This window comes from Eretmochelys imbricata, chromosome 5, assembly GCF_965152235.1.
Source record: "Eretmochelys imbricata isolate rEreImb1 chromosome 5, rEreImb1.hap1, whole genome shotgun sequence".
In the NCBI taxonomy this organism is placed as follows: domain Eukaryota; kingdom Metazoa; phylum Chordata; order Testudines; family Cheloniidae; genus Eretmochelys; species Eretmochelys imbricata.
Window position 1 is genome coordinate 109,433,436 of NC_135576.1, and position 23,177 is coordinate 109,456,612.

The following is a 23,177-nucleotide window of genomic DNA, read 5'->3' on the forward strand; positions in this document are numbered from 1 at the left end:
TGTGCATGGCAATAACATGAAAAAGAGCCTCTTAATGTGCATAATATACAGCAATTTTTAACAAGTTTTTCAGTTAAGAAGTTATTTGTTTCCAGATGTTAATTTGGAAATTATGGTGTTCTTTTAACAGATATCAAAGATATCAAATTACTATAATTCTCCTCTGAGTATTGTCAGTGGGGCCCCTACTTCAGGGGATATGCATGCACCCTCTATGCCAAGTCAAAAATCTCCAGAAACCAGCCCCTCTTGGAGCTGTGCACACACTCCTTCATTTGAGTGGTTGTGTAAGAAGATAGCGTTGTGATAATAAATACCCGAATACCTGTAGCAGTGAGATCGGAACCATCTTCCTCTTTCTCCCTATTGTGTGGCACCATTTCGTCAAGTTAGGATTTCTTGCATTTTAGTGTAGTTTATTTCGTTAGGCTCTGTGCCACTGTGTAGCTTGGCTGGCTCCATTCCCAACACCGGTTCCAATCTGATTAGCTCCCTTTACCTGTTGTTCATCTTCAGCTCCCTGATGGTGATTTAAGATTTAAGAAGTGGAGGCCTGTCATAGGCAGTCCCAGCTGATTGCCTCAGCACCAGCAGCTACCTTATCAGCCTCTGCACACAGAGATGTTGAGGGAAGTTGCTCAGATCTGTCATAAGGTCTGATCTAATATCTGCATTGAAGAAGCAAATGGAAAAAGGGGGTTGCTGACTGTCTGGGCTTGGAAGATCTGAAGGCTGTATGGCATCAAGGGAAGAGGGAGCACAGCTGATGCAAATAATCTTTCTATTCTCATTCAAATGTGAAGACTCAGAGTAGGCATGAATTCAGGGAGGAGTTTGCACCAAGGAGTTTGCAAAAGAAATCTGATGAGGTTCAATAAGGATAAGTGCAGGGTCCTGCACTTAGGACGGAAGAATCCAATGCACCGCTACAGACTAGGGACCGAATGGCTAGGCAGCAGTTCTGCGGAAAAGGACCTAGGGGTGACAGTGGACGAGAAGCTGGATATGAGTCAGCAGTGTGCCCTTGTTGCCAAGAAGGCCAATGGCATTTTGGGATGTATAAGTAGGGGCATAGCGAGCAGATCGAGGGACGTGATCGTCCCCCTCTATTCGACATTGGTGAGGCCTCATCTGGAGTACTGTGTCCAGTTTTGGGCCCCACACTACAAGAAGGATGTGGATAAATTGGAGAGAGTCCAGCGAAGGGCAACAAAAATGATTAGGGGTCTAGAACACATGACTTATGAGGAGAGGCTGAGGGAGCTGGGATTGTTTAGCCTGCAGAAGAGAAGAATGAGGGGGGATTTGATAGCTGCTTTCAACTACCTGAAAGGGGGTTCCAAAGAGGATGGCTCTAGACTGTTCTCAATGGTAGCAGATGACAGAACGAGGAGTAATGGCCTCAAGTTGCAGTGGGGGAGGTTTAGATTGGATATTAGGAAAAACTTTTTCACTAAGAGGGTGGTGAAACACTGGAATGCGTTGCCTAGGGAGGTGGTGGAATCTCCTTCCCTGGAAGTTTTTAAGGTCAGGCTTGACAAAGCCCTGGCTGGGATGATTTAACTGGGAATTGGTCCTGCTTCGAGCAGGGGGTTGGACTAGATGACCTTCAGGGGTCCCTTCCAACCCTGATATTCTATGATAAGATGAGTCTGGAAGTCTTAGTGCTGCTGCACAGACAGGAGACTTAGAGTTGCTGAGGATTCCCGTTGTAGACAGTTCTATGCTCCCCACCCCAGTGCGGGGCTGGGGCATGGAAGGGACAGTGTTTGCCTAGCTGGTGAGCTTGCCCAGCACAGCAGCTCCTTGGAATTGTCTAACCAGTGGCTCAAGTTAGAGCAGATCTGGAGCTGGTTTGGCCCCCAGCAGCAGTCCGAATTGGAGATGTGTGGAAAGGTGTCATAAAGCACATTTGGAACCTGTGTAGATTCAAACAGAGGATTTTGTACAACCCTAATTCATTATGTGTCTATGGGTGGTTTTTTTTTCTCTCTTGCAGCTTTGGCATCTTCAAGCTGCAGATCTTCCTCAAATGTGAGATTTAATTTCTCAAGGTCAATCTCGTTATCAGGGCTGAAGTGCAAAGTTATTTCTGAGGGCTCTCCCCGAAGCTGTCTTTATGTATAGACTATATTAGGGCATCATAGATATCTCCTGTGCCATTGGGCTCAGCCTGCTGTGCTGCCAGATTATACTTATGTATTCTTTGCCTGAACCTGATGGGGGTGAAAGGAGTAGTTTTAAGTTGTTGGATGCCAAGTAATTTTGTTGTAAAAGTTACTTAAAATATTTAGTTTGGAGAAACAAGAAATGGTAGGCCAGCTCTGACTGTTTCTCGTACTACCAACTTGGAAGCGTGGCTCTCACTGTTCAGTCATGAGTACTTTTACATGCCTTAGGGGACATCGTCATCAAGACCAAGTGAAAATAATCACAATTATTAACCCTCGCTATTTTATTATTAAAGAAAGGAAAAGAAAACATGAAACAACACAAATGATAAACTGACAACGTCTGTTACAATCTCTTCTGTATGTCTCTGTGCTTTTAATAGGGATTATACTCCTAAATGGGAACACCTCTGATGTGTGCGTTCGTCTTGGTAAATTAAGACCTAAGTATATTGTTTCCCCAAATTATTGTGAATGCCAAAGAAAACGTTCATATAAACTTAACTCTGTCCACCGATCCATGTACATGATAATATCCTCGTTAATTGCATGATCACTTGCTATTCCTCAAATAATATATATGTATATTTTCGAACCTTAAGTGTATGCATAGAATCTTCTAGTATTGTGTGTATGCTAAATACACATTCAAGTCATTTATAAGCAAGACATACGATGGGTAAAGCAATGGCTCCATACACAATACAGTATCCACAGTAAATGAAGTGGGCTTGTCCCACACAATGTGCATCTCATTCAGTGCGGACTTTGGGAGATGTGGGCATTCCCCCATGCAGCTAAATTGATTGTATGGTTGTGAATGCTGCTGTTAAGGTTTAGATTTTTTTTTTTTTTAATTTAAATGCCACTTGCTATTTTAAAAAGTGTCAAGAAATGTTTGTTTATATGTCATGTACAGAAGACACGATGTGGTATAACTTTTTTCTTGGCACTTATTTGGAATGACTTGCACAACTCTCTCATTGCTTCCTAACTACTGAGTAACATGAGCATCTCAGTCACACAGATAAGATCTTTACACTAGACCATAATACGGTTTTCTCTCCCTTGATTTGTAGGTATCACGTACAATATGCTATGAAGATCTATACAATTAATTGAAAACAAAATAGAGAACGAAAAGTTTTACAGCACACTGGCATTACTTGTAAACATTGAAGGTGAATTAGTATTTATAAAAGGACTGTTCTGCAGGCCTTATGCAGAGTAGCACTTACACCTGTAAGAAAGTGTTGACGAATCAGGCCAAAAGTAAGGGACTCAGATCTCTAATTTGCCGTATTTACTGAGTGGCACTAAAGCCCACAGACAGACAAGTACACCTTAACCTTGACTTTAAACACCCTTGAATGTAGTTCTGTGTCTGTCCTGAGCAGGTATTGCTTGTTATATCAGATTGTGTGGTGGGGAGACAAGGGTGTTAGTGATGTAGGTAAATGGGAACTAGGATGCAGCCAAAACTATTTCCACTTGTGACCAGCACAATATTTTAACCACTACTTCTAGACATGAATGATTAGTGCATTAAACTCTGTTTCATCTACACACACAACCTAACTTTTAATTGCATGTTATGTTCTTGGTATTACCTTTGATCTGAATTCATCAGTGCTTTATTGATTTAAAATTGAGTGGGTATAGTATTTACACTGAGTTTTTCCAACTCTTCCAATTCATTAAAAAGTTAATCAGACTGTCGTAAATCCTTATTTTTCACTGTTTAAAAATGTTTTCATGGTCTGTTGTTTTCATGGAGCTTTATGGATCCATTAAGTTTTAACCCATTTTCCAGCACCATTTTTAAAAAAAAAATCGCAGAGCCTGCAAAATTACACATGTACTTAACTTACCCACTCTGTCAGTGGGAATCTTCACAGTACATAAAGTTAAGCATGTCTAAGTCTTAGCAGGATCCACATTTATGACACTGTTTTTTTAGAACCGGAAACCTATCCAAAGTTCCTGCAGCAATCTAGCATAGGTGTATATGAGTATTTTTACTTTTGAGGTCTCCCTCTCTAAATTCCTTTCCTTGTATAGGATGGTGAAAGCAGTTTTGCACACTGTTAGTCATTGTAATAAATCTATTTGCGTGGACTTTTTTGTTGTTTTTTTAAGGACTCAGTGCTACAGTTCTTTCTCAGGCAAAACCTCCATACTTGTGGTTACACTTACAGATCCAAGTCAGCTGTCATGTGTTTTGTGATACTTTTGCTATGAAACAGTCTATACAAAAATAAATTGTATACTATTTGCTTTTCCTCTGCTGCAGTCTGTGAGTAAAAATATCTTTTGTTTTATACAATTTTGTATCAACACAGTTTATTCCACAATTTTTGTTTTTCTTAACTTAAAGTTTCACTTTGCAAACATTCTACTGACTTCCTCAGAGCAATAAAATAAAACTCCTCCTCCTGAGTACAGATCCATCATTCTAGCACTCAAAAAAGTCTTCAAGGTTTAGAAAACAGTTTTTACTTTCAACTTAAAATCTTGAAAGTCAGTGGGATTAGACATAAATGCATAAAATTTTAGCTGTGTGGATCCTTCTACAGAATTGGGGCCATAATGACTTCTCACACCTTGAATGGGTGGTCAATTGAAAGACTGTGCTGACTTTATTGGTGAAGCAGCATAAGGATGTTTGCATCGTATGTGGTCTGTAAATAAATAAGACTTCAGTTTTCTGCATTTCAATTAAACCATGACAAATACAATATATACAACTCTCGACTTCTCAAAAGGAAAGCTCTACATATCCTATCTAAGCAAAGCGTCCAAGCGAATTGAAAATAAGATGCATCCTTTTCTATCTAAAAGATTTAAAAAATTATGAAATATTTCAATTGGGAATCTTGGTATCAGGAGTCATACATTTAAGGAACTAATACATTCCTTTCTGATGTTGTGGTGTTAATGATTTACTACATTTTTTAAAAATTGCTTGTTTTATTGTCCAGTGAGTGTCAGGCCCCAGTAGTGAAACACAGCACCTGACACTAATAGGGTTAAAAGGATCTACGCTATGCGTACTATGCTGTGCATTATACCTACATTGCTTATACATTGTTCCCCCCCCCCCCCCCGCCCTCTTTCCCCAGTATTAGCAATCTGCTTTTGTACTTTGACATCAGGGATTTCCCTAGTGAATTTTGTCACAGAAAAAAGAGAATCATCAATATCGCAGTTAAACTTGACTTTCAAAGCTAATAGTATCTCATTTGAGGGCTCAAATTTAATAAATTTTCTTTGATTCTGGGTGAGTTTTTAAACATCAAACAATGAATTGGCCAGGGTGCAGTAAAATATTTAGATCTATTGACTATGGTTCAGAAGGGTAGCAGGCAAAACACTGGGGTGGTTTGATGTTGATAAATTCTTGGTACCTTAATCCACATTTAATGTTTTCTTTTATCTGTGTGCATATTAACAACTAAAAGAGCCTGAAAAGCTGATATATAAACTATAAAAATTTAAATCAAATATATATTTAAAATAAGATGTTTGTGTTCTATTAAGCACAGTTAGTGTCTGAACAGCATTACACATTCTGACAGAAGACCCTGGAGAATTTATTTGTTCCACAGGACTGTATATCCTGAACCTAGTACACTATGTGTGAAACGTGTGGCCTATACTGTTGTTAAAATTGCATTATAGTGCATATGTTTGGCAGCCACAGGTATTGACAGGAATTCTTTAGGTCTGCCTGGGAAATGTAGGGCTCCCTTCTCCTATATACGATAGCAGAGAATGGAGGGGAAAAAAAAGTATTTCTAGCCCTGTGTATCTATAAAATTACACACACAAACACACTTGTTTTAATCACAGTATATTTCAAATGTTGTGACACTCACGGAGTATGTTCTTCAGTATAATCAACAGCATTTTAAAAAGTAGAAGTAGTTAAAAGGAGACAAATGTCATCTAGAATTTTAAATCAGTTGGAATATCTTTTAATTTAGGACGGATTGGATATTTTTGAAAGGTTTGGCTCTAAGTAAGAGAAGCTGTCCAAATTTATATTTGTAAATTGTGTTGGTAAATGGTATGTTCTGTCATTTTATTAGTCCCTTCTAAAACTATGCATTGACAATAAAAGTCAGTAATGATCTTTGCCATGGTAGCTAACCTTATGTAACAGACTAATATGATATACATTCTATAATATAATTCAATTTGGTTTAACTACTGGAATTTTATTTTGTAAGATCCAAAAATAGTGCAAGATTAGGAAAAGGGCATATTAATAATTACATTTTGTATCAAATAAAAATGGGAAAATAGGGTGTGTACAGTTTTTACATATGTGGTGTATGTGTAATCAAGTACAGTATATATTACACACCGATATACACTTACAAAATAAAATCTTTCAGTATGTGGGGGAAAAGCTGTTTTTAGTTAATAATGAAAGTATTTCATATTAATGTGACACAGTAACATGTTTGGGTATTTAAAGGGGAAAATATTCATCATATTTATATAGCTGAGAGTTCTACTTATGTATTTTTATCATTTTCACGGCATATACGTTTATATAATGTATTAAAAGCAGCTTTTTGCTTAGCCAGCAGATGGCAGTGTGATACCAACTGCATATGGTTACATTTGTCAACATAAGTAGGACTCTTTCACATGTATATTTGGGTGGGGGGGGATGGTTGGTTATTTTGTTTAATTTTTACCTTTCGCAATCCTTAATCAAACTGTGTAGACTTTGTACAAATACTACTGGTTTCGGTTTCCTTTTCCTTGTTTAGAAGGTGTACAGCTAAGTTAGCTAATACTAATATGTATTAGTTCCTTTATGTGAATCTGCCATTAGAAATCTAACAGGCTGTGCAATTAACAGAAGAGAAAAATCCTGCTACAGGTAGATTTTTATTTCTGTTTTAGGAAGGATTTTAAATTTTGTTCTGGAGCTTAATTGAATTTGTACTATTGAACCCCTCTACAATGTAAATGATTTCTATGCAGCAGTCAAAACTCATTTATCATCTCTGTTCTTATGTGTTGTTGCACAGTACTTTATTAATAGTTGATGATTGTTGGATGGAAAGTGTAATTATTGCCTACAATTTGTTTTCTTTTGTGTTAGATGTTTTAGGAGGGATGGATCTGTAAAATTTGTCCACCAGTTGGAGTGAAGCCCTCAGTGACTCTTCTTCCCTTCTCATTTCAGTCCAGAGGAGGATGCTTTTTCTTCTTAGCATTCTCTCCCAGCACTCTGAATTAGAGATTTATTTGCAACGAAAAATCAATTAGTCCTAAATTTATTCATGGATTTCAGGTCCAGCGATCAATGCAAGTCCACTCAGTGGGCTCAAGGGGACCCAGTTCATCCCAGTTAATGTGTCTGAAGGGGAATTACCATTGATGCTGGGTTTTTTTCCCTTTAGGTCAGAGATCAGATCTCGCTGTCACGGACTGCGGCAACCAGGAATGACTTCACCCTGCAGCTACCCAAACTGCACCTGGAGACCTTTGCAATGGAAGGGCTGAAGGGCGGGCCAGAGGTTGTAGCATTTCAGGTTAGAGTCTAAATAACCGTTTTTTTGCAACTGAGATGTAGAGAGAAACAAACTGCTTTATGTGGAGAGAACAAAAGCTTCAAAAATGTTGTAGTCAACAGCTAAAAAGAGAAAGTAATTTCCTTACATATCTTTTGAATGATATAATTCAGTGACTGTTAGGAGCTTTTAATAGTGGAGGTGAAATATTAAATAATTGGAAAAAAAACCAAATGCCACAGAAAAAGATGTAAAATGTTATATTTGAAAAGTAGTGTTGGGAAAAGCTGCTTTCCTATTTAATTTAACCTGAGCATGACAGAATAAAAAAAATAAACTATTTCTCCCTGCTTCTTATAACCGGTTTAAGAATTTTTTTCTCTAAAAATTAAGAGATTACTAAAGACTTAAACTGTCAAAAAATCAACATTTTTAGAGCAGTACTAATTTATGTAGAATTGCAGTTTAGAATAATCAAGCACAGAAAATATTTTGTTCTTGTAATCCCTGGTTTTAAAGAATGGAATGTTTCCATGTCTACAGAGTATTTATTCATTGGAGGGGAGCAGTGGGGGAAAAATTGGTTTGAACTAAAGAAGGACCCCATATTCAACTCTAAAAAATGGACTGTTTTTTTAGCTTTTGTCTATTTATGCACACATTATCCCTTACTCTTTTTATAGCCATTCAAAATGACTTCATTCTTGTGCCACAGTACTGCTAAGGGCAGAATATTTTTTGTTTTTGATTCAGAGAATGGAGAGGACAGTGAATAAATATTTTTCACTGTGCTCTTGCTATGTACAGAAAACAGAAATGTGTAAATTTGTGTGCAAATTGTAGGGATTTTCACTTCATATGTCGCACAGTGGATGTACACTTCCATTTTATTCATTTTTAAAGCAAAATGAACTGTGTATTCCGTAAAAGGTATGCGACTGAAGTGTGAGGGTTGCACACCTAATCAAATACATTCAGGAACCACAGAATTAAAGTTAAACGCTCATTCTAATATCTGTCCTCTTGCACACATGCATGATATGATGCATTTATTAATCATGCAAAATATAATTTTTTTTGAATAATACAGTGCAATATGATACACTTTGAATTTAACTTTGTAAAAAATCCTAATTGATATGTATCTACTCATTGGAAGGAGGTGGGGAGAGGGTAGAGCTGTAGAATAATCTCTCCCTAACTCAGTGGTGGTCATTCTTATTCACTCCTATGGCTAGGAGTGAGATTCCACAGGTAATGTTTCCTAGAAGAGAAAGCCACATAAAAACAAAACAGCAAGGTTGCTGCCTTTCTAAAGTTGCTTCCTCATGCCTTTCTAATCTGGTAGCCTGGTGTGAGGCCACCTGTCTTTTCCTTTTCCATCCTGTGGCCCTGGTAATGTTGCAGAAGCTCTTGCAAGACAGCCTGTCCCTTCGTCCTCTTTAGGGGATGAGGATGAATAGGAATATAAGAAACTCTATTTCAGGACTTCACTGAACACCAGGGAACTGGACTAGTGCACAACATGGCTGAGTTCCCTGAGTGGCTAACTTGTGGTGTGATTGCACACATGTACGTTGCTTCTGCCCTTGACAGCAGCAGTAGCATCTGGTTACTTTGCATATAGGTAAACAGCAGACAGGGTCTACAGTTTATCTAAGCATGAATTTCCGAGGATTTTCTTTGTTGTGTTTTTTGTTGTACATTCTGAAACAACTACTTATAGCAGTACTTGTATAGAGCATATTATCAATTATATGCTCTAGATTTTTACTTTATTTAAGCATTTCTTTCTTTTTTTTTTTATGGTGTGTGCCTGTTTAGCTTAGTTTTAATTATATCATATGGAGTAAATGTATGCGAAATATGGATCTAAGGACCCTGTCCTACGGTCTTGAATTATGAAGTAGCTTTACTCATGCAAGTAGTCCTATATGGTATTAAAATCAATGGGATTATTTGCATGAGTTAAAATTTCATGATTGGTCCCTATCACTATTATAAATTTAGTTTACATGGTATTATTAGGTAAATATCATGCAATCGTGTAACTAAAGAGCACATTATAGGCAAATGTTAAAAATGAGCATTCAGCCCCAACTCTAAATGCATTGGTTTTCGTGCGTTTAATTTCTTGCACAGAATTTTCATTTTTCTTTTAAATTCAAAACAGGAAAAAAAAACAGAAATGGGTGACAGGTATAGCAGTAGCCACTGGAATCAGTGAATACTGACCCGTTATGTGATGGGGAACTAAAATTTTATAAATCTGATCTATATCAAGTGACTGTGATCCATAAATAATGTTCAGCTTTTAGACAGCACTTCAGTTGGCCCCTATATTACATGTTGTTGTGAGAAGAAAACAAAATCTTTGCAATAAAGTAGCAAATGAGTACACCTGTAAGGGAACCTGACCGAGAGCTAGGGGAGTTGGTCATAGTGCTTCCAAATTTCGCTGAAAGCGAGTGGTACTGCAGAGGAGTTGGAGAGGATGAAATCCTCCATGCTTGATCTATGTGGTGGGCCCAGAGGCATTAGAGATCTATAATGCATTCCAGTTGGAGTATGAAAGAATTGCAAATGCTAGACAGTCATTCAGAAATTTCCAGAATACTGTGCACCTATGAACGTCATTTGGAAAAGGTACATTTTCTTTACAAGAAATCAACTGCCAGGTGAGACACTCAAGCATTATGTTACATGCCTACATAGTAAAGCTATTCAAGTTACTTGAATTTGAACAGTTAACTAGGTTTCTAATTAGTTCATCAGTTATTTCTGGCATAACTGATAACCAAGTCAAAACCAGAAGAAATTTCTTGAAATAAAATGGTCTGAGCTTGCAAAGAACAATGGATATTTACAGGGCTAATGAAAATCTGTGTTTCCCAGCTGAAAGTGGTGTTAAAGTGTGTGAGAACTGAAGCGCATCTAATAAAAAATGCATACCATGGTGTAAAGACAAAATCCATGGGTAAACAAACATCAGCAACCAAAGGGCCCGTCTTCCTCACCCCGAGACTACATGAAATGATTAGTGAATTGTAAAAATACATTGTAAATGTGCAAGCTTAACAAGGAGCTTCTTACACTTGACATGTTTTCTAGAATACCCAAAACAAGGGAAAATAAGGTGATACATTAAGAGGAGTCTGCAGTAATTATGGCCACCCATTTCTCAAACAAAACTTGGCAAGCTGAAACAGGAATGACAGAATGAACCCATCATTACAACAGCTTTTGGAGAGGTATTCAAGATGCATAGTCAGTGGGAAAACCCCAGTTACTTCAAAGAATACAACATTTGGGGGGCTTTATAGTTAAAATTGCTGCATATGATGTGATTCACTACAAAGGTTGTTGTGTCACAATATCACTCTGCCTAAGGTTGGAAATGCTAAGTATAATTCATAGTGCCCTTGTGGGCACAGAGATATGTGAGAGCAGAGCCAGAGGTGTCCTTTCTGGCCGGGCATGAATACAGCCATGGAAGATAAGAAGAGATCGAAATGTGAATCCTGCAATGAATACAGGAAACAAGATGCAAAAGACCCATTGAAATAACCTGATAGCCCTCGCCAAGACTTTGTGAAGGTTTATTTGAATTAAACTGGAAAGATAATCTTTTGCTAGGGTCTACTACTCACTTTTTAAAAAAACAAAATAAAAATTGAGCTGTTGCACTACACATCAAGTAGCAATGTAATAAACTATCATAAATCACAGTTTCGTGAGTTAATAACACACATTGGCCCACAATGAAAAGTGACTCATTTCACCAGTTTTCTGATGGATCAGTTCAAGCATACCACGTGCAGGTGTTAATATGCAGAGTCAGTACTAAGAGCATGACCTTGATTTTAGAAAATCAAAACCATCCTTGTCACATCAAAGGAATACATGTATAGCGTTGTTTCAGCACATCTCACAATACTTCATTATGATCATGAGGTCAGAAACTCACATGCAGAAGGACAGAGCCAATATCAAACAAACATCTTGAACCAAAGTCAGTTAGTCCAGACAGTTAGAAAACAGCTGTATGCCAACAAGGTAGCACAGGAGAAATACAACAAGAACGTCAAACATTTCCTCCCACTCACAATGAGGATAAGCATTAGATCCCAAATAGAAAGTGCCTGGCATTTTACCAAATTAATAGCTTTGCCACATTGAAGTTATATGTCCTAGCCAACCTTAGAGATGGTCCCTACCAGAGGAATACAGTATATTTAAACAAAACCAAGGAGGATTGTGGCTCTGTTTATTGAGAGCATCCTGAATGCTAATGACACTGTTCCTCTGCAGACCAAAATAAAACGTGTTCACCCAGTCACTGACAACAAACATGGACTTAAGATCCACCTTAACTGCCAAAAACTCCACTGAAGAAGAAACTAGTGGTATATGGCCATGTGGTTCAGAGAATGGTAGTTGCTGACAGATGGGCAATTAGAGACAGAATAATCCTCTCATCTGTCAGGGGATCTATGTTGACCTCCATCTTAGAAGTCAGCATGTGCATGTTTTTCTAATTGGTTCTATTAATTTGTGGCTGTTTTTATTTGGCATTATATTTTATTTGCATTTTGATTTTTTTTTAAAAGAAGTGTCATTGGCCACTGAAGTCAGATACTGCTGTCTGTCATGTCATAGTGGCAGTAGCTTTTTGTAACCCTAACTCATGCTAAGTGATTAGGTCTAGGAAATACAGTTCAATCTCTTATGACTCCTATGTGTAACTTATTACAATGAGAGTAAAAATATTAGGGAAATGAAGAAAATGTGGTGCATGCATGAATGCTCCCATATAGACATGTGCAGTCTGTGTCTACTGTGTGGTGTGACTAAGCTTGAATGATTGTGTGTGGTGTGCGTGCACAGGTCAGTTGGAGTGTGGTTAACTAGGTGTATCATCTGTGTCTGAATTGGAGGCTCTGAATGTGCGGGCTTTATGTGGGGCTTGAATGAGTACGTGCATGTTTGAAACGATTTCACAGTGTGTGTGAAAAGATATGGTATGTAAGGTTGAGACAGGCTTCTATGAGAGGATGAAGTATATATTTCAGTGTGTGTCTGAGTTTAAATATAGAGCGTGTGTGTGTGTATACAGATGAGTGGATTCTTCTTTGATTCATTATCGAACCATTCCCTGTATGGTGTTGGGGGATACTGCTGCTTCGTGCTACCTTTTCAAATGAGACATAAAACTGACCCTGAACAGCTCTGAGCATTAAAATCCCATTGCATTTTTCACAAACATTAGTGTTGTTAGCTTTGGTGCCCTGAGTAAACTTAAATTTGGATATCTATATTCTGCATCACTAAGTCCCCCCATATGTTGGGTAAAAGGTGTGTAGTGTTGGTATGTGCTGCTAAGTGTTCACTGTGTTCTATTTGAAAAGGTTGTCATGGGTTTCATGTTCTGCATATGCCTTTAGGATGTGTGCTTGCCCTTTTTCTCTTTAGCTTTCCCTCCAACCTCATACCGATCTACATGTGTGCACGCACATGCACGCACAGATTTGGATATTTAGATATACTATATATAATTTATATACATTTTATCGTTTCCAAAGTACTATGAAGTTCCTTGGAATGAAAAGTGCTGTATAAACACAATGTTGTATTATAGTTCTTAGTAATATAGTTGAGTACTGACATCTATTCTCAATGATAGAGTATAGTCATTATAAATTTATAAGAAAATTATGTCCTTCCATTTATTTTATGTAAATTATGCATCCATGTATGATGTAGTCATGGCTTATCATACTGTATAGTAGGCAGAAGTAAAACTCATTTTTTTTTAATTAATTGGGCAAACAAATGTAGTTTAAATGTTTTTTTCACTTTCCTGTTTTTCCAATAGATTTAGATTAATTTCTGAATAAATTAGAAGCTAAGATTTTACATAAAAATTAGGTTTATTGTATTCATCAAACAATAAAAACATTGTTTTCTTTCACACATTTCTGTTTGGTTGCTGATGATGTTGTGGTCAGACATTTAGTTGCTGATGAAGTTGTGGTCAAACTGAAACAAGCAAATGATTTCAAAGTAAACACTGAGTGTTCATCCTTCCAATCATCCTGCTGTGCCAAGTCACTGCAGTGTATACATAGTACAGAAAATCACACCCTGTATGAGCTAAGTGTACAATAGTAGTTTGAGCTTTGAATCCCTTGGCCTTATAAATTTGTATGATTTTTTCTTTTTGGTTCTTAGTAACATTTGAAGCACAGAGGAGGATGTTCTAGGTGCTCATGTACACACATACTCTCCCCCCTCAATAACCAGCATTGCAGGGACCAACCATTTTGTCAAGAATGCCTGAGTGCAGCTCCCTTGAGAATCTGTGACTGGATTGAACTGCTCCATTGGGGATATGGTGGTCCTTCAAACAACAGGAAGCATTCCCTTCAGGAGTTCTGCATGTTGTCTCAAGAGCATTCCCACCCCAAAAACGTAAGATGAGCTCTCAACCTGAACTCTCATCACCCACTTAGCAGCATTTAGTGCTTGTGCTGGACTGAGTGCTTTTTAATATAGCTTTTGAAGAGAATTATTTTAATAATTCTTTATAATAATACTTTGCTCTTCCACCTTGAACTGAATTTGTTCATAAGTAAATATATTAATGTTCATTAAACTGGAATAACACTTCCTCAAGATGCTGAATTCCCAATGCAAACCAGACCTGATGCAAACTTAAATTTACCAAAAATACACATTGGTGCAGGGCTACAGAAACAATATTGACCAGTTATATAAAAATCTGGATGAGCATCAAGAAGACCTTTACTGAATTTTATCAGAATTACTTGCCTCGTTCTGTTCCAAGCACCCAGCCTTGGATCTAACCTCCCATATTACTTACCTTTTCCGGTTTGCTCCCACAGACTGCCATGTGCATCTAGTTCTGACCACTGGGGGAAGTTCAGAGCCTTTAACAGCTCCGAAAATCAGCCCCTGAGTATTTCAAGTTGGGCACTCAGAAAAGAAAGCATCTAAGATGAGAAGATGAGTTTGAAAATTTTGGCTTAAATATCTTATCCTAGGTTATATGGCAAGTATATAGTATATTCACCAAGGGAAGGTCATGCCTGACTAATCTAATCGCCTTCTATGATGAGATTACTGGTTCTGTGGATGAAGGGAAAGCAGTGGATGTATTGTTTCTTGACTTTAGCAAAGCTTTTGACACGGTCTCCCACAGTATTCTTGTCAGCAAGTTAAGGAAGTGTGGGCTGGATGAATGCACTATAAGTTGGGTAGAAAGCTGGCTAGATTGTCGGGCTCAACGGGTATTGATAAATGGCTCCATGTCTAGTTGGCAGCCGGTATCAAGTGGAGTGCCCCAAGGGTCGGTCCTGGGGCCGGTTTTGTTCAATATCTTCATAAATGATCTGGAGGATGGTGTGGATTGCACTCTCCGCAAATTTGCGGATGATACTAAACTGGGAGGAGTGGTAGATACGCTGGAGGGGAGGGATAGGATACAGAAGGACCTAGACAAATTGGAGGATTGGGCCAAAAGAAATCTGATGAGGTTCAATAAGGATAAGTGCAGGGTCCTGCACTTAGGATGGAAGAATCCAATGCACCGCTACAGACTAGGGACCGAATGGCTAGGCAGCAGTTCTGCGGAAAAGGACCTAGGGGTGACAGTGGACGAGAAGCTGGATATGAGTCAGCAGTGTGCCCTTGTTGCCAAGAAGGCCAATGGCATTTTGGGATGTATAAGTAGGGGCATAGCGAGCAGATCGAGGGATGTGATCGTTCCCCTCTATTCGACATTGGTGAGGCCTCATCTGGAGTACTGTGTCCAGTTTTGGGCCCCACACTACAAGAAGGATGTGGATAAATTGGAGAGAGTCCAGCGAAGGGCAACAAAAATGATTAGGGGTCTAGAACACATGACTTATGAGGAGAGGCTGAGGGAGCTGGGATTGTTTAGCCTGCAGAAGAGAAGAATGAGGGGGGATTTGATAGCTGCTTTCAACTACCTGAAAGGGGGTTCCAAAGAGGATGGCTCTAGACTGTTCTCAATGGTAGCAGATGACAGAACGAGGAGTAATGGTCTCAAGTTGCAGTGGGGGAGGTTTAGATTGGATATTAGGAAAAATTTTCACTAGGAGGGTGGTGAAACACTGGAATGAGTTGCCTAGGGAGGTGGTGGAATCTCCTTCCTTAGAAGTTTTTAAGCTCAGGCTTGACAAAGCCCTGGCTGGGATGATTTAATTGGGGATTGGTCCTGCTTTTGAGCAGGGGGTTGGACTAGATGACCTCCTGAGGTCCCTTCCAACCCTGATATTCTAAGATTCTAAGTCTATAGCAGTTCTGGAAATAGAGCCTGTGACAGAACACACATGTGTTTTGCACTGTCCAACCCTCTCCTGGAGGGTCCTGATATATTGAGTGTTGCCCCTCTAAGGCAAGGGCATCAGCATACAGTCTGCTACCTTAAGTGAAGTTACCCAAACAATTCACAGCACTGGATTAGTTTTAATTAAAAAATAAAACAAGTTCATTTAACTATAAAGAGATATTTTAAGCAAGTACATTGAAGGCATTGAAGTCAGAAATTGTTACAAGAGAAATAAAGATTAAAAGCTTTCTAAACTTAAACTAGATTTGGTTCAAGGTGAAATTCTTACCACTTGCTTCCAGCAAGTTTCAGGTTAGGATCGGATCCCAAAGTCCCTAGGCTGTTTCTCTTGTCATCTGAGGTGGAAAAGAGAGATGTATAAGGAGAGATAACTGGGGGTATTTTTGCCCCTCACTTTTATAGTTCAGTTACCCTTTGAAATGCATTTTTCTGAGGGTTACCCTTAGTTAAAGTTCATTCACAGTAAAGAAGGCTGGTGGTGAAAGAAGTTCTGTGTTCTTTCTTCTCACCTCTGTTTGCTGAAAGGCAGATTTTCCTTGTCTCCTGTCTTCCCCTTCTTGCTGTCTGATAATAATGTACATGTAAATTTACATGTAATTTACATGCTGTTTATAATTTACATTTAAATTGAGGAACACACACATTCCTTTGTTTTGAGACCTGCTTGACCAGTTCTGGCTAATTGGGACTAAATGGGTTTGAACATGTGCCACCAAAATCATTCGAGAGGGAAGTCATAACTGTACATATGTTGCTACATACATTCAACCATGATATTGACCAGCACATTATTAGTTTTCAAATGATACCTTACAAGGCATATTTTATACAAAGATTACAATAATGTGTAGGGTATGAATACTCTTAAAATATAGTAATCCCTGCAAGTCCAGTTTTCAGAATGGAGAGAGGTAAATAGTGGTGTCCACCAGAGCTCTGTACTGGGCCCAGTCCTATTCAACATATTCATAATGATCTGGAAAAAATGGGTAAACAGTGAGGTGGCAAAATTTACAAATGATGATGATACAAAACTAGTTAAATCTCAAGCAGACTGCAAAGAGCTACAAAAGGATCTCACTAAACTGGGTGACTGGGTAATAAAATGGCAGATGAAATTCAGTGTTGATAAATGCAAAGTAATGCACTTTGGAAAACACAATCCCAACTCTACAGATAAGATGATGGGGTATAAATAAGCTGTTACCACTCAAGAAAGAGAGCTAGAAGTCATTGTGGGTAGTTCTCTGGAAACATTCACTCAATGTGCAGCAGCAGGCAAAAAAGCAAACAGAATGTTGGGCATCTCTAGGGGGGTGGGACTCACCCCTGCAGCGCCTCCTGCTGGTCATCCAGGGAATTAGCATTTCCAGCCTCCTGAGCGCCCTCTGCAGGCCAGTGTCCCACTTGCCGCTGGGCCCTGAGTCCCTCCCGGACCCCGGTGCCCCTTTCAAGATGGAGTGCTGCCCCCTGGCAGTACCCCCACAGATCTGGGTCTCCCCCCCCACCCTGCGGAACTCTCACCCTCTATCCCCACCTTGCCTCAGTCTTTGGCTACTGCCAGTCACCACCTAGCCCCCGCTCCCTGGGGCAGACTGCAGTATAATTGCCACTCATCATCAGCAAGGAAGGGCTGAACCTACTACTTCTGCCTACCCTTGGGCTGCCCTCTGCAACCCCGGTACCCTTTTCCTAGGCCTTCATCAAGGCTTGCAGCCTGAGGGTTTCTCCGGCCGGAGCTCCCTAGCTCCTCTGGCCTTTCCCTAGCCCTGCTCCACTTTAGATTACCCTGCTCAGCTCCCAGCAGTCAGGCTCCTCCCTCTCAACGTCTAGAGAGAGATTGTCCTCCTGGCCCACTGCCCTCCTATAAAGGCCAGCTGGGCCCTGATTGGGGTGTGGCCACAACTGTGGTTGTTTCCCCAATCAGCCAAGCAGCAGCCCTCTGGTAGCCTCAGTCCTCTCCCAGGGCTGATTTCAAGCCCTTCAGGGCAGGAGCTGGTGACCAGCCCACTACAGCATCATTAAGAAGGGGATAGATAATAAGACAGAAAATATCATATTGCCTCTATATAAATCCATGGTACGCCCACATCTTGACTACTGCATGCAGATGTGGTCACCCCATCTCTAAAAAGATATATTGGAATTGGAAAAAGTTCAGAAAAGGGCAACAAAATTGATTAGAGGTATGGAACAGCTTCTATCTGAGGAGAGATTAATAAGACTGGGACTTTTCAGCTTGGAAAAGAGACGACTAAGCTGGGATATGATAGAGGTCGATAAAATCATGACTGGTGTGAAGAAAGTAAATAAGGAAGTGTTATTTATTCCTCCTCATAACACACAAACTAGAGGTCACCAAGTGAAATTAATAGGCAGCAGGTTTAAAATAAACAAAAGGAAGTATTTTTTCACACAATGCATAGTCAACCTGTAGAACTCCTTGCCAGAGAATTTTGTGAAGGCCAAGGCTCTAACAGGGCTCAAAAAAGAACTGGATACATTCATGGAGGATAGGTCCATCAATGGCAGTTAGCCAGAATGGGCAGGGATGGTGTCCCTAGCCTCTGTTTGTCAGAAGCTGGGCGATGGGATGGATCACTTGATGATTACCTGTTCTGTTCATTCCCTCTGGGGCACATGGCATTGGCCACTGTAGGAAGACAGGATATTGGGCTAGATGGACCTTTGGTCTGACCCAGTATGCCTGTTCTTATGTTCTTAAGTTGTTATAGCTGGTTGTGTAGTTACATACTTCTGAAATATTCATGCCGCTGACCTGGGTAGAAAGTAAAGGTGGTTCTTTGAATGTTGGTCTCTTTGTGTTTTCCACACAGGGGTACGCATGTGCTGCATGCACCTGAGACTGGAGATTTCTAGCGAATAGTGTCCATTGGTCTGTACCCGCACATTTGCCTTGTGCTCTGAACTGAGGATGCAAGCGGTGGCACAGACCAATGCCTCTCCAATTCCTTCTTATTGATGTATGGCCTGTGTCGGAATCCCCTCTGTCTATAGCTACCTCCGTGTTTCTTCTTCAGAACCTGGACATATAATTGTTCATAGTTTTTAGTGTAGTTAGTTAGAATTTTAGTGTCATAATATAACTTAGTATAGCTTAATTTCTCTCCATGTTGGGGAGCCTCTCCCCAAGGATTATACCCAGATTCCCAAGGTTTAAGAACTCTATCTCTTGCCTCCGCTTTTTCTCCATGAGCGAAGAAAATCAGTGCTACTTCGATTACCTTGGAGAGGTTCACATATCTGCTAAGTACACGCATCTGCCGTTCCTTCCCTCCTTGAACTCATGAGGGACAAGAGCTCACACTGAAGAAATGTCTCATAGCCTTCTCAGTTCCAGGCCAGGGAGACCCACTGTACAGCAGCCTCAGGCAATGAGCAGCACCCCTCCGAGAATGAGCTCAGGAGCTGAGGCCAGAGCTTCTAAGCCCAAGGAATCATTAACTAAGGCTTTTCATGAGAATAAGCATCACTCTCACAAATGCAAGGACAGATCTCTCCTTCCACATCTGCCTTTAAAAAAAGGGATCCCTCCCCGACTCCATCCACATCAGGTGAGTCCTTGTGCATGGATCCTAAGGATTTAGGTTTGCTACCTGAACATGAGAGTAAGACACGAAGGAGAAAGGATCCACCAGTACCTATTAAGGCTCTGGTTCACAAGCCAAAGGATCGGCACCAATGGTTGCCATGTAAGAACTGCAGGCTAGACTCTTCTACAGTACGGAACCACCCCCCAGAAGGATCCACCATGACCATGGATGTGACGGATGCATGGGTCCAGACCATTGGAACACCTTGCACTCTGAGATGAACTGAAACCTGTACCACCTCCCCAGGGTATATCTTCAGCCATCCCTACCCTCAATCTCCTCTCCTTTCAGGACCAACCCTCCTGAGGGACATCTTGGCACTGGAGGAAGAAACCACCTTAAGGAGCTAGGGATGTCCTCTCCTGTTCGTAATCCAGAGCACATGTGGTCCCTATCTGTATTCCACTACCTGACCTCCTCCATCTCTGCTTCAGCTCTTTCTGATTCGTCGTAAGAGGAGGAACTGGAGAGGCGTTGGTCTGCACTTCCCCTTATGCCCGCGGTTTGGAGCACAAGGAGGGCAGTTGTGGAGGTGAGGACCAATGGGCACTACTTGCTAGAAATCCCTGGGCTCAGATGCCTGAAGCATGTGTACTCACGTGTGGAATACAGATAGAGACCATGAATCTTAAAGAACCTCCAGTTACATATAAGTAACCATTTCTTTGGATGTTCATACTTATTTCAGGGATTTATTAAAATGGTAATAAGTAATCCTTTTTGGATTATGATTTATTTTATAAACTGGTAATATGAGATTCTCGCATATGGCATATGCTGAGCTACCTTCCAGGTTCTTGATTGACACATCATCGGCAATAGATCTGAATGTTCTTTTAATTTTTAAGCGGTATTTTTGTGAGGGCAGCTGTAGAAGCTGTTGTTTGAGAGTTACCTTCCTTCCTTTGTCTTCCTGACTCCCTTTCACCTGTTTGCTCACCCTTCCTGCCATTTTCCCTCCACTCCCCACACGCCAAATAAATAAATACTGGAATACAGTTAAGAAAAGAACTGGCTCTTGCAAGCTGTATGTCCATCATCCTGCCAATCATTCTGCTTGTACAGCATACTCCTGTACCCGTAGCCCATTTTTTTGGTCAGTTTAGCTTGTAAGCCTTTTTTGGGTAACATTGTGGGGCACCAATCCTGTTTAGGGTTTAGTCATAGTCCATAAAACACGAAAGACCCCCTCGCCCCCCCAAAAAAAATTCCACACTTTTTCAGCCTTATATTTTTGGACGGTCAAGGAGATCAGAGTGGGCATGGAAGGGGTTGCTGCCTCTTTGGTTCATCAAGTCATCAGTTTCTGGAAAGAGAAACTATGCCTACCTTCACGCCTCCAGCTTCCATCCCGGACACACTACACAATCCATTGCCTACAGCCAAGCACTGAGGTACAACCACATTTGCTCCAACCCCTCAGACAGAGACCAACACCTACAAGATTTTCACCAAGCATTCTCAAAACTATGATACCTACATGAGGAAATAAGGAAACAGATCAACAGAGCCAGACGTGTACCCAGAAGCCTCCTGCTGCAAGACAAGCCCAAGAAAGAAACCAACAGAACTCCACTGGCCATCACATACAGTCCTCAGCTAAAACCTCTCCAACGCATCATCAGTGATCTATAACCCATCCTGGACAACGATCCCTCACTTTCACAGGGCTTGGGAGGCAGGTCAGTCCTCGCCCACAGATAACCCGCCAACCTGAAGCATATTCTCACCAGCAACTACACATCTCACCATAGTAACTCTAACTCAGGAACCAATCCATGCAACAAACCTCGATGCCAACTCTGCTCACATATCTACATCAGCAACACCATCACAGGACCTAACCAGATCAGCCACGCCATCACCGGTTCATTCACCTGCATGTCCACCAATGTAATACATGCCATCATGTGCCAGCAATGCTACGTACGTCAGCAAAACTGGACAGTCCCTACGTAAAAGGATAAATGGACACAAATCGGATATTAGGAATGGCAATATACAAAAACCTGTAGGAGAACACTTCAACCTCCCTGGACACACAATAGCAGCTTTAAAGGTAGCCATCCTGCAGCAAAAAAAACTTCAGGACCAGACTTCAAAGAGAAACTGCTGAGCTTCAGTTCATTTTCAAATTTGACACCATCAGCTCAGGATTAAACAAAGACTGTGAATGGCTAGCCAACTACAAAAGCCATTTCTTTTCCCTTGGTGTTCACACCTCAACTGCTAGAAGAGGGCCTCATCCTCCCTGATTGAACTAATCTCATTATCCCTAGCCTGATTCTTGCTTGCATATTTATATCTGTCTCTGGAAATTTCCACTACATGCCTCTGACGAAGTGGGTATTCACCCACGAAAGCTTATGCTCCAATACGTCTGTTAGTCTGTAAGGTGCTACAGGACCCTTTGCTGCTTGAAAAGAGAATCTCAATCAAAATAGGGAGTTATGTTCTGTCCTTGTATTGTGCAAAGAAGGGAGAGGGGATTGGACCCTGCCCTCTTTTTTTTGTTTTGTTTTTGTTTTTAGTTTGTGATTTCTTGTGGTGTGTCAAGGTTCTTTCCCCACTCTGAACGCTACGGTACAGATGTGGGGACCTGCATGAAAAACCTTCTAAGCTTATCTTTACCAGCTTAGGTCAAAACTTCCCCAAGGTACTAAATATTCCACCCTTTGTCCTTGGATTGGCCGCTACCACCACCAAACAAATACTGGTTACTGGGGAAGAGCTGTTTGGAAACGTCTTTCCCCCCAAAATACTTCCCAAAACCTTGCACCCCACTTCCTGGACAAGGTTTGGTAAAAAGCCTCAGTTTGCCCAGGTGACTACAGACCCAGACCCTTGGATCGTAAGAACAATGAACAATCCTCCCAACACTTGCACCCCCTTTTCCTGGGAAATGTTGGATAAAAAGCCTCACCAATTTGCATAGGTGACCACAGACCCAAACCCTTGGATCTGAGAACAATGAAAAAGCATTAAGTTTTCTTACAAGAAGACTTTTTTAATAGAAATAGAAGTAAATAGAAGTAAAGAAATCACCTCTGTAAGATCAGAATGGCAGATACCTTACAGGGTAATTAGATTCAAAACATAGAGAATCCCTCTAGGCAAAACCTTAAGTTACAAAAAAGATACACAGACAGAAATAGTTATTCTATTCAGCACAATTCTTTTCTCATCCATTTAAAGAAATCATAATCTAACACATACCTAGCTAGATTACTTACTAAAAGTTCTAAGACTCCATTCCTGGTCTATCCCTGGCAGAAACAGCATATAGACAGACAGAGACCCTTTGTTTCTCTCCCTCCTCCCAGCTTTTGAAGGTATCTTGTCTCCTCATTGGTCATTTTGGTCAGGTGCCAGTGAGGTTACCTTTAGCTTCTTAACCCTTTACAGGTGAGAGGAGTTTTACTCTGGCCAGGAGGGATTTTAAAGGGGTTTACCTTTCCCTGTA

General features: G+C 40.3%; 1 protein-coding gene across 9 annotated transcripts in view; it reads left to right on the forward strand.

The window, feature by feature from the left end:
• Positions 1-23,177, forward strand: part of CCDC171 (coiled-coil domain containing 171) — a 238,783-nt gene that overhangs the window by 161,060 nt on the left and 54,546 nt on the right. For 7 of the 9 annotated variants that reach the window (XR_013346211.1, XR_013346212.1, XM_077817681.1 and 4 more), the window contains exon 24: positions 7,595-7,726. Coding sequence is in view for 7 of the 9 variants with exons in the window: in XM_077817681.1 (XP_077673807.1) it covers positions 7,595-7,726 (132 nt within the window). In the remaining 2 variants the exon portion in view is untranslated. Of the gene's footprint in view, positions 1-7,594; positions 8,353-13,936; positions 14,072-23,177 lie in introns of those variants that run through there. The other 2 variants (XM_077817687.1, XM_077817686.1) reach the window with 2 other exon arrangements.